General features: G+C 37.1%; 1 protein-coding gene across 1 annotated transcript; it reads right to left on the bottom strand.

Annotated features, from left to right (window-relative positions):
• Positions 1–3,147: 3,147 nt before the first annotated feature.
• On the bottom strand, positions 3,148–6,368 carry LOC110460188. The gene is made up of 2 exons (XM_021512961.1): positions 6,185–6,368; positions 3,148–5,268 (listed from the first exon to the last, which is right to left on the bottom strand). The coding sequence occupies exon 2, from the start codon at positions 5,249–5,251 to the stop codon at positions 4,124–4,126; it is 1,128 nt and encodes a 375-aa protein (XP_021368636.1). The 5' UTR covers positions 5,252–5,268; positions 6,185–6,368; the 3' UTR covers positions 3,148–4,123.
• Between the last annotated feature and the right edge of the window lie 5,537 nt (positions 6,369–11,905).

Here is an 11,905-nt window from a genome sequence, read left to right as displayed (position 1 = left end):
AAACCTTCCATGGCCAAAGGTCAACTTAAATTATGAATTATATGGTCCCCAGCCTCCAGGAGCCTGAGGGGCGGGGCCAAAAAGCGTAAAATTGACTAAAATTTCAAAAATCTTCTTCTCAAGATCCAGATATGGTGGAATCAAATACTCTTCATAGATAGAAGGGTCTTAAGGTGCTTTACTCCTGGGGAGGGGGTAAACTTTAGTTAGTAAACTATAGTTTATATAGGGAAATCACATTTTAGACCAACATTTGTTTAATTGCCATTGGAAGTAATTCAATTTGGGTTAGCATTATCTGTATTGGATAGCAGTTTGATGGTATGCACATATCAGCCCTAACTGACCCCCAGAGGCTGATGGTTGGGGCCAAAAAGGGTTGAATTGACTGAAATTTCAAAATTCTTCTTTTCAAGACCCAGATATGCTAGAATCAAATACTCTTCATAGATGGAAGGGTCTTAAGGTGCTTTACCAAAATTGTGAGTGTCATGACCCTGGGGTCTCATGTTTCCCCCTGGGGAGGGGGTAAACTTTACTATAGTTTACATAGGGAAATCACATTTTGGACCAACATTTGTTTAATTGCCATTGGAAGTAATTCAATTTGGGTTAGCATTATCAGTATTGGATAGCAGTTTGATGGTATGCACATATCAGCCCTGACTGACCCCCCTCCCCCTGGGCTGATGGGTGGGGCCAAANAAATTTGTTATGGTTTATAATGGCAAATGATACTTTGAATATTACATGTTGATAACTTGATTGGAATTATAACCCTAAGTTGACAGTTTGATACTTTGTAAATTTTGAACCGTCCCTACCCCCAAGGGCTGTGGGATTGGGCCCAATGGAGTATGTGTGCTAAAATAAAATTTCCTCATTTTCCTTGTTTAGAATCAGAGGTGCTAGTTTCAAATACTTTTCATTATTTTTTGTCACTTTGAATAATATTTCTGTTCATGTTAAAAACAAAAATCAACTCTCTCTATAAATATATTAGGTGACCGTTAAGGCCCATGGGCCTCTTGTTTATCTTATCTTCAAGTAGTTTTTGGAAATTTTCAGATTTATCTAAGGCAAAGCGTTCACCAGCAGCCATCTTCTGTTGTCGTCCGACAGATCGCTTTCCGGTCTAACTGCATACGCTACGACAAGTTCCGAGGAATTTCCATATAGGCTTTATATAGAAACCGATATTTCACTGGATAACCAGTCTACATGAGTTTTTGAGGACTGGTCAAGTGAATAGGATCCGGCCAATGTGATTGCGAGAAATTTTCGAGTATATAATAAACCCTGTAATATTCTAATGATCAAAAACTTTGTGAGGTTTATCAATACTTTGTTCTTGTGGACATTTTGAATGCGTCAATGATTACTGTAATTGACCAAGTCCAAATTGCCAGTCAGAAGAAAAAAAATCAGGGTGTTATAGTGTGGAAATCTCTGGGAAAAAAGATGTGTGACAAAGTAAGATAGTATACATCCTTAAGTCTCCATGTCACATTAAGGTAGCATACATCCTTAAGTCTCCATGTTACATTTTGGTAGCATTCAACCCAAGTCTCCATGTCACAGTCCGGTATGATACATCCTTAAGTCTCCATGTCAAAGTAAGATAGCATACATCCTTAAGTCTCCATGTCACAGTCAGGTAGCATACATCCTTAAGTCTCCATGTCGTAGTAAGGAAGTCTTCATTCTTTAGTCTCAATGTCACAGTAAAGTAGCATACATCCTTAAGTCTCCATGTCACATTTAGGTAGCATACACCCTTAAGCCTCTATGTCACTGTCAGGTAGGATACACCCTTAAGCCTCTATGTCACTGTCAGGTAGCATACACCCTCAAGTCTCCATGTCACAGTCAGGTAGCATACATCCTTACGTCTCCATTACGATACATCCTTAAATCTACACTTCACAAAATGAAGCATACACCCTTAAGTCTCTGTATAACAGGCGATATATATCTTTCAGTCTTCATGTCATAGTAGGGTAGCATATTTCCTTAAGAAGATTTGAACTTTCAATATGAAGTCACTTTTTGTCTAGAATGTATATTCTGGAATACTGAAATATTTAATAGCATCACAATGGCTGTAGACAAAAAAAGGAGGAGTGATGGAGACTGATCACGACATCAGCACATCTCTGGGAGATATGCAGGCGCTAAAAATATCCAGTGAAAGGAAAACTGTCCATTGAGATAGCTATTTTGTATTGTTTTCACCTATGTTTACAGGTCTGATGATGTCTTTATACTAGATTTTGTATCGTAGCAGGTCCTGACATGAACAGCGAAGTGGAAGGAGAAAGTCATTTTCTCTGATGAGTGATAATATCCCCTATTTCAGAAGCTAATTTCTAGCTGAGTATCGCTCATCTGCCATAATTTTATGCCACAGAGCCTGCGAAATTCAGACTATTGTGAAAGTGGAGATCAGACTAAGAAACTACAAATCTGAATTGTACAGAAAGACATCTAGAAATAATGCCATTTTTTCCAGCTCATTCAATTAGTGGTGTAGTGACTAATCAACTTTGTCAACTATTGATCAGTTAGGCCAATAACCTGATTAATCAACTACAGAATTCATGATCGATTTTAGTCAAAATAAGTGTGTGTAGATATTTTGGGAGTTTTCAGTAGAGTAAGTTATGATTTGATTTTAAGCCTTTCTCTAAGCTAGATTCAAACAAGAGGTAAATAGCGGAAGTATCCCGATATTTATTTCTAGCTGCTATGTTGGCATCATAACTGACTTAATTTAAAGTCTGCTCATGGCTGCTTGGGACTATAAATAACAAATCAAGTTTTTGATTGGAGTGCAAGCAACTTGCAATAACAGTATTTCACGACATATTTCTTTAAAGCGATTATTATTCGATCTTCGGTTAGCTAATGGTAACCAATGATTGATCATGACATTTCAACTGATTCCAATTACTACATTAAATTATATATCCACACATACAATGGGTGGGGAATAGTAACGGAAATCCCAGGATTCTAGCTCTGGTACTTCCTAACTCACAAAAAGTCAGACACTTTTAATTGAATACATTATCGCTGGCAATCGACCAATCTTGATTTGTGTTTTTCACATGATATATAAAGATGAAGGACAATAAGATTTCCATGTTAACTTAAACAAAAACTTTTATTAAAACAATAGTTCATAATTTCATAGATAAATAAAATTGCAAAAACTGTAAAGAAGTTATCACAGTCTAAAAATGGTTGTAATGATTGTAACATACACAATGAATTCCAGTTAATGTAATGCTGCTTATAATCACATTTCAGTTAAGGAAGGCCATATCAATGCATTTTTTGATATGTCAGAATGGCTAGATGTTAAACAACAGTAGAAGAGGTGCATCATGGGTATACAATTGTAGAGTACTAGATTGATTTTTAAAAGTTCTACTAGCCTAACATCATTATAGATATTAAAAAATTTCACTAGCCTAGATACAACAACTACTTATGGGTGACTGGCTAATGAAATTGTACACACTCCCTGCCATTACTGAGCTAGCTTTGTTATTATAAAGAGGGACCATATACATAAACATCTTTAAAAAGTACATACTCTTCATATGTAACTTATTTTACCAATAAATACAGTATTTCTGCTAATGTCACAATTTGTTTAATATCACAGGTCGCTCGCGCTCTTACACATGACATTACTGGAGGAATATCCTGAAATATGTAAAAAAAAATGTAAAACCATCCAGAATTGCTATTGTACTATATAAATCTAATTACTGACACATTCATACATGTAGATACTGTGCTACCTAATAAACAATTAAGTTACAGTAATAAGAACAAGTTTGAGTTAATAAATCTACAAACGGATTCCATCTGAATTTGAAATCAAACGAAATCAACATTTTTTAATGGTCCTTCCTTCAAGACATGTCGTGTATAAACAGAAAAAGAATTAATAAAATTCAAATTAAAACCTGAATACAGTATATATCTGCATGATAAAAGTTGTACCTGTCTAAACCGAGCACCACCAGAGGGGTCAGAGTAGACAGGTTACTGCATAACACTGGTTCAATTTTGGTTAAAACAGATTACACTATATGCCATAGTGTCATTATCAGGTTTTTGATTGGTTGATGAAAGCCATCCTCTTGGTCACCCATTTGTGTTCTTCTTCCATTTTGTGTTCCTTGTAGAACTTAGCCAGGGCCTGGTACCGTTCAATCACATCAAACCCAACCAGTGTCTGCAGCTTATGAAGATCAACAGGACACAGGTGCATGGGTTGTCTGAAGTCCTCGGACAAGTGACCAGATCCGTTCATGCAACAGTCGTAGTAAATGCAATGGTCGATACCGAGCAGATGACCAATTTCGTGGACAAGTAGCTTACAGCTTCGTTGTAAAATCAGTTTTCTCCGCTCTATAGTACTCATGGAGTTGTCACAAGTGATGTCGTACCATTTCTCAATGGAGAAACTAAGAGCTGGATCGTACCTGTTGAAACTGAACATCGCCACACGATGGTTCCCTGCTGCCATTCCCGCTACAAAAAGGTCGGTGTCGTCGCCATAAAGGTCGTACATTGTAAGACCAACCATACAAATAGCATCTGTTGGAATGAGGCTCCTCAGACGTAACAAGGTCTCGTCCAATTTCAACTGTATACGGTTTGTTGGTTGATGAAATCTAGAGTTTATTTCAAACTTTCTTCTCCGGGAACTTGACCTTTTGCCATGAGTTGGCCGATCTTCTGGGTTCTCTGTCCAGAAAATTCTACTATTTTCCTCTTCAAGAGCAATTCCAGGTAATGTGATCACAGGTATGCCGAGATACATCTGAGCAAAATCCATCAAAGTTTTAAAATTGACACAATTTTCACCTGAGAAGTCTCCAAGAGGCAGCAGGTATATTTTACCGTTCGGGTATTTCTCCAAAATGGTTTTACCGTCAGACACAAACTGTTGTAGCATGTACTTCAACTTCCTAGTTGAAAGCCATGGACATTGTTTGAGATAATCACCGTACGATTGTCCATCCTCGTCATACTGTGCAAGCCAATCATCTATATTTGTTGGCTGCGGAATGGGCTGAAAGAATTCAAATCCGTTGGAAGACTGTGGATCCAGTTCTGAGACAATGGGGTGAGACCCAATAGCCTTGATTTTTGCTTGGTCAGAGGGAACTTTGAAACCAACAGCATATGGCACATATCTGCTTTTCTTCTTAGTTTTTTGTTTAGGCATGATTTCAGATGTTAATCCTAAAAAAAAAATAAAAAAAATGGATATACATGTTATATAAAGGCATCTTATGTTCATTAAACACAAATTAAATAATTAAAATCACATTTAACCGTCATCAATTGAAATCATAATACCCTATGTTCATATATTAAAGGTGAATTTTTAGCTGAATTAACCGACAGGCAGTTCCACAGGGGCTAGACACACTGAGATATGAGCTTGTGCAAATAAAGGATTCGTAGTGAAAGGATAACTTTATATATGTAGTTATACTATTACAACTATGACTTATATATTAACATAGCTTATATTTCAAATGTGTCTGGCTCCTGTGTGTAGATATAGTAATTTAAACTATATCGGTTTTGGATGCCTCTCCACAAAGAAAACAACATTTGTTCTCTAATCAGCGTCTTAATAAAGGCTCTACAGAGCTTCCTTTGTTGATAACTCTATGTACACTATGTTAAATAAAGATTATATCATAATATATTACATATATGGGCAAAACAATAAAGAGAATAAAGTATACATAGGTGTTAGCACAAGCACTTGTTCAGACTTATCACTATTTAAAATTTGATTTTTTATATAGGATAGTGAAAGTAGATTCGAAGTGCATTCAACCATAACATACAAAGATGTTACCCAAATGTAGGATTATTACCCATATGCACCGTTGTGCTCAACCTGTACATCCAAACCCAGGGGTATGATATTAAATTAAAATCTGCTTTCCGATATATTGTGACAGCCCTAGAGTATAGCCCAAGCTTCCTCTGGCCCTAACACCAGACTTAAGTCATTTTAACATATAGATGTCTGGTACCAGACCAGACATCTATATGTCAAAATATCTCAAGTCTGGTGTTAGGGTCAGAGGAAACTCGGCATACTGTGATTATGAGTAAACAGTAAACACAACCCACTTACCACAGCTGATCTACGACTGTCAAATGCAAGTCCTGCCAGACGTCTGTCAACCAGTCAACTAACATGTGGCGGCATTGAATTATGCTTTTCACTTAAAATATACGAATGAGTCGTTGACGCCATCGCTATTTTAGTAAACCTTGAAAATTCTGCTGTATTCGCATTGTGCAATGTCCAACCGGAAGTTTACATCGATGTACTAATATTCAAATAGAAAAGTATTTCAAACTCCGGAAAATTATAAGCTTTCCTAACGGGAAAATATTGGTAATGCAGAAAAAAATCCCACTCATATCTTTAAAGTGCATTATTAGTCTCTTATTGCACATCTATCAATGTTTTATGTTTTCCGTCATGCCTTTGTCTTATTTTTTTAAATCTGCACTGCGAAAATATTGAAATTTTCCATTATTGCCTTTAGTTCACTTTAATTACTGTATCATTCTATCGTAATTCGTGAGTATTAAATCGTATCGTTATGCTTTTTGTGAATGCACGTACAATTTGTCAAGCAGTGGCGGATCCAGAGTTTTTTTGTGCTTCTGGAACCCACCCTGACGTGTACATAGATTCAGAAAAGTTTGCTATGCTAATCATTGGAAATCATCCATGGAACCAGAGACGTATTATACGTCTCTGGTGGAATTGCTTGCCAGCTGATAGTCCGAATTATTCTGACGTTTTATCAACTTATTTCATATCGGTCTGTCGTCGTCTTACGACAGACCGATATGAAAAAAGTTGATAAAACGTCAGAATAATTCGGACTAGCCAGCTGAATACTATACCGGATTTTATTTTTAAACTCAATAGTTCAATAGGAACAATGTAATGCATCCCATTCACTAAAGGTCGTTCAGAATATAGGAAAACATCCACATCAGAGATGTTAAAAGACAATCAATTAGATTGGAAAATGCTAATAATTGCAGCGCCAATGTCGATAGCACTTCTTAACTTCAGTTCTCAACGATGAGGAATTCGGACACGTCCTCCTCCCAGAATGTTGAAGTTTTTAACTACAAACAGAATTTAACTAGCTATATATCTAGAGACCTCCAGTCTCAGGATTGCTCGGCGGAAACGTAGTCACGGAACGGAATAGTCACTTTCGAGATAACATTCTTTTGGAGATCTGCTGGAAACGTTTGGTCGATGTTGGCTAAAAGGTAGAGTCCTTGAAAGTGTCTAAATGAGCAGCATCCGTAGACCAAACTCTGCCTGCCTCATTAATGTTTTTCCATAACGCTTGAATGCTTTCTTTCGCCTGAATTATCGTGCCATATACAATTTTAATATGTCTCATTTTAGTTTCTCTTTTGCAGCTACGACGCAATTGGCCGGGCATTCGTTTACGCATTGTTTGTGACGATAAATGCAATTAGGATCTGTGAAAACGCTGTGTCTTCGTCCTGCAAGGCTATATCCAGGGGTTATACGCTCACTTTCGCTCTCTACACCCCTGGAATATGCTATAGCAAAATTGAAGGCTCAGTGTGCAACGAGAAGACGAGAAGACTATTTTGGTACTTTGATGTACATCAAAAGAATCTCGCCTGCCCGACCACGTACGTTGGTTTTCTCCGGATACTCCGGTTTCCTCCCACACTAAGAACCCTCACGCGCTAACATCCGCGCCAACAAGAGTGATTAATATAAATTGAAATAACTTGTTTCATAATTGTTGTAAAATAAATAAAGTTTATATATCACGTTGATTCCATGATGGCTTCTTGACATAAACTCAAGAACGCATATACATCGTAAAAACATCTAATTCCGTGGTAAAACATAACGAAAGATGTGTACCGCTCTTCCTATCGAGTCTTACAATCCAACAAGTTAAATTTCCTCTTACGGGCTGTTGGTACCTCAACGAGAACGCAACCGTCTGGAAGGACAAATTGTTTGCGATCATACCGTATAACGTCTTGCTCTAGCCTTTAAGTCTAAATATTTTATTTTCGCGGAGTCGATCCTAGCATAGGTTATCGATCCCCCGACTTTACCAGGCCTACCATGGCCACTTCCAATCATTTAAAACAGTGAGAGTATATCCTACATGGTTTCTATGTGTATTCTCTTTCGTTTTCTTTCCGAATTTATTATGAGGCCAAACAATTCCTTCTGATCAAATTTAGAAGTGTATAATTTCCAGGCTTGCTTGAATATGTCATCACGGTTAAAAATAATAATAAAAAATGCCCTTGTTGGATGATGTGCTCGAATGATCTTTTCTGTGTCGATCCCCAGCTTCAAACTTTGCTTGTCGCAAAGCAATGGCTTTCCAAAAAGCATTTTAATTAGTTTGTGCTCATTCTGCTAGTAATGTTACTGCTTCGTTTGGCTTAGGTATGACAGCGATCGAACTTCATTGTGTCTTCTGATGTTGAAACAACAATCAGAGTCAGAGAGTCAACGCCATGAGCAAGAATGTAGGCCATAAACTAATACAGGATAGAGCGTAACATGGATAAGTGACGAATGCAATATAGTGACGGGATGAAACAGAAGAAAACTGGTGAGTCGTTGCTCTGAGGGAATAACGTACAAGTAGAAAAAATATAGAAAGAGCACGGAAGAGGACATATTTCATCAATGGTCCATTCCAGTTTATTTAGACTGAAGGTGACCATTTGAAAAAAAAAATTATCGCGTTCTGATGAGGCATATATGGCTGCCTCAAATCGGAGGGTGACCCACTTGATACATAGGTAGCAACGCGGAACGGCATACAGGTGGTTGTGATGAGGAAAAGAACATGGTCGTCTCAAGGCCCAGCTATATCGTAAACGAGGTGTTAAAGGAGTGGGTATAGATACTAAGGAGTGGGTATAGATACTAAGGAGTGGGTATAGATACTAAGGAGTTGTGACAACTATTGCAGCGAATATAAAAAAAAAGAGGGGACACTATAGCTTAATGGTAGGAAACTGAATGTTGCATCATTCCTGAGGAGAAAGAGACATTGCATAATGCACGATCCTCTTGACGGTTGAGGGTAAGATGTTCTTGTTGACATGGAGGCAGATTTATTTATTAACGAATGAGTACGTCATGACATAAAGGAGGTGTCTCAAATTAGTATGACTAAACATGACAGACAGTGTCTGCATGGATGATTGGATTAGTCTTACACTACTAATACAGCACATTCGAGAGCATAACGAAGGAATCGCATCTGGCCTACCCAGTCGAACCAATTAGCTGTCTGTGGGAAACTTCGATACACAATGGCAAAAAATCCATTGAAATTAACCCATTTGCCACTAGGTGTATTATACATGTAGTTGTTATGGGAGTGAGGGAAGCAGGGGGATAGATTTTTGACTAAAAAGGGATCTACCAATCACAACCTCCGACGCGGAGAATCATGGATGAATTAACTAGAACCAGACATGTGCAGACAAACACTGGCGGTAGAAATCGTCTAAGTCGTATCAATTTAAGACAGTGAAATGACGACTCGTGATGGCATCACATGAAAACTGTCACTTTAATTTAAACTCCATTTAAAGACAAATCACACTCCATGGCACTAGGTTCAATGACTCAGCCGAAGAACGCTCCTGAAAACCATAATCACGGTAGAAAAGATAGGCAAGTTTTGGTTGCTAGAAAATAACAACACACAACAAAACAAGGGCCTTCTTCCAAAGTTCATTTGGCATCGGATGTTTACAAGGTTCCTCTGACAACATTAGACGATCTGCGACATATTTAAGCTGTAACTGCAAACTGCATCTGTAGTTGAGGAGACAAGGCGACCAAAGTAATACTCGCAATTACTTTGCAGTATTCTAAAGACAACACGGTCAATAATTCTAGTCCCGACCTGGTCCACAGGAGTTGCATGTTCAGCGAGACATTGCTTATGGGTGACGTATTTCTAAAGGTGAACACAATATTTGCTCTTGAAAGGATTGGAACGGTGCAGGTTCGCGACACGAGACTTGAGAAGGACTACACTAAACCACGGACTTAAACAGCAGTCCTTGCTAATTGCATTAGTCTAATCTAATTCTTTGACTAAAGCAAGGGCAGCTGAAAAGTGGTCATAGGATGCATGGACCAGATGGAAGCTACCAGAGACAAAATTGTGGATCTCGACAGATTTGTGGTTCTATGAACCATAGACAATAAGATTATATTGCAACCAAATTTAGACTAAATTTTGTAAGAAATGTTTATTTTACCAACATCTTAAATTTGAACCTAAGACTACATCATGGTCTCTGGCTAGTTTGTTTAAAGAGCTTTTGGATATTTCTCAAGTGGAAAGAATGAAGAGAATAACAAAGAGGTATCCAAAATGAGTTTCACTCAGATTGAGAAATTTAAACAAGTAGCAACTTAAACACACAGGAAACGAAACTTGGACGTGACAGACAGATGGTGTTACCAAAGAGATACAAATTCAAACATTCCTGCACACATGTATAGTGTGTCGGTTCTAGGCAGATCATAGAGACAGAGATGACAGTATCGTGGCATGAAGTGGCCAATGATATTGGTATATACATGGTATATATTATATTATAACCATCAATAGAATATCCGGAATTAACCGTTTTTGTGTATTATTGTATTCCGTCTCCGTATCTTGTTTCTATGTTTTGTTGTTTGATTTGACCTCCTGTTCCGGAAATAAATGAAAAGTTGAAGAGTGAAGTTGTTTCGATTCATCTCTTAATAATCCTCTCACATCGCAAACCCAGTGCAATATGCATATTGTGAAGTTTGCAGAACACTGTACGTACTCATGGAGCATTGAATAATTGATTATGTGAACTTTAACACAGAGTGTATTTTAATACATGACAGATTATTCCACAGTGGTTTTCTTCATCAGATGTACTTGCACCATAATTGTATGCACATAAGGTTTGAGAAATATAATGACGGCCATTTTGAAACTCTAATGACATAGACCACTGTTATAAATTTTAGTTTGGTCAAATTTGCACATGACAAAATATAAACAGCACAAACCAGAAGTAAATCAATGAATGTAATTTTATTTCTACCTAAAACAACAACTGTGATACAAACAACAGTCTGGAAACAAAAAACTACAATGTCGTACGAAGTATATTAGTGTATATACATTTTAACAAAAGCAGATCCCTCAATAATGGATAAATTATGCTACCTGAATAAAATACAACTTGTTTACAGTTACACAATAAAGAACTCAAAGGTAGGGTCAATATTTGGTCCCCACTTATAAACAAGAAATAACAAATGATTTAATACTAGCCGCTTTCATGATTCACATGGGTCTATTGGTTTATTTTAAACACTATTATCATGAGATAACTACATACCAAAAATATACTTTAGTAATATACCCAAATACCATTATTAAAAATATAGACCAATTTGTTTGCCGCAGTATGCCTGATTGTAATATATGTTTCATATGTTTCCAAACAAAAGGCACATTTTAAGATCACTTCAGATTTAGACACGTATCTATATAATAAATACCATTTATCGTCTAGTTTAATTTGTTTAAAATCAGCATACTTGCAAACTTTCTAAAATTTCCATAGAAGAGATTTTGCGTGCTCAGAATAAAAAACATCAATAAAATGCCCTATAGGGTATAATTACACTTCTAAATGAAGTGGCCATCTTGAATGATTGGGATTTCAGTAATATGGCTTTACTCATGTAGATTTACATAAAATAGCAACCTTGCTTTGCCCTTCTGTGTTA

This window comes from Mizuhopecten yessoensis, unplaced genomic scaffold (assembly GCF_002113885.1).
Source record: "Mizuhopecten yessoensis strain PY_sf001 unplaced genomic scaffold, ASM211388v2 scaffold10331, whole genome shotgun sequence".
In the NCBI taxonomy this organism is placed as follows: Eukaryota; Metazoa; Mollusca; class Bivalvia; order Pectinida; family Pectinidae; genus Mizuhopecten; species Mizuhopecten yessoensis.
Note: the sequence above shows the minus strand (reverse complement) of the source record. Positions and strands in the feature narration are given on the sequence as shown.

What these genes read in the sequence shown, in the direction of transcription:
- LOC110460188 (XM_021512961.1), bottom strand. Translation starts at nt 5,251, where the DNA reads ATGCCTAAACAAAAAACTAAGAAGAAAAGCAGATATGTGCCATATGCT.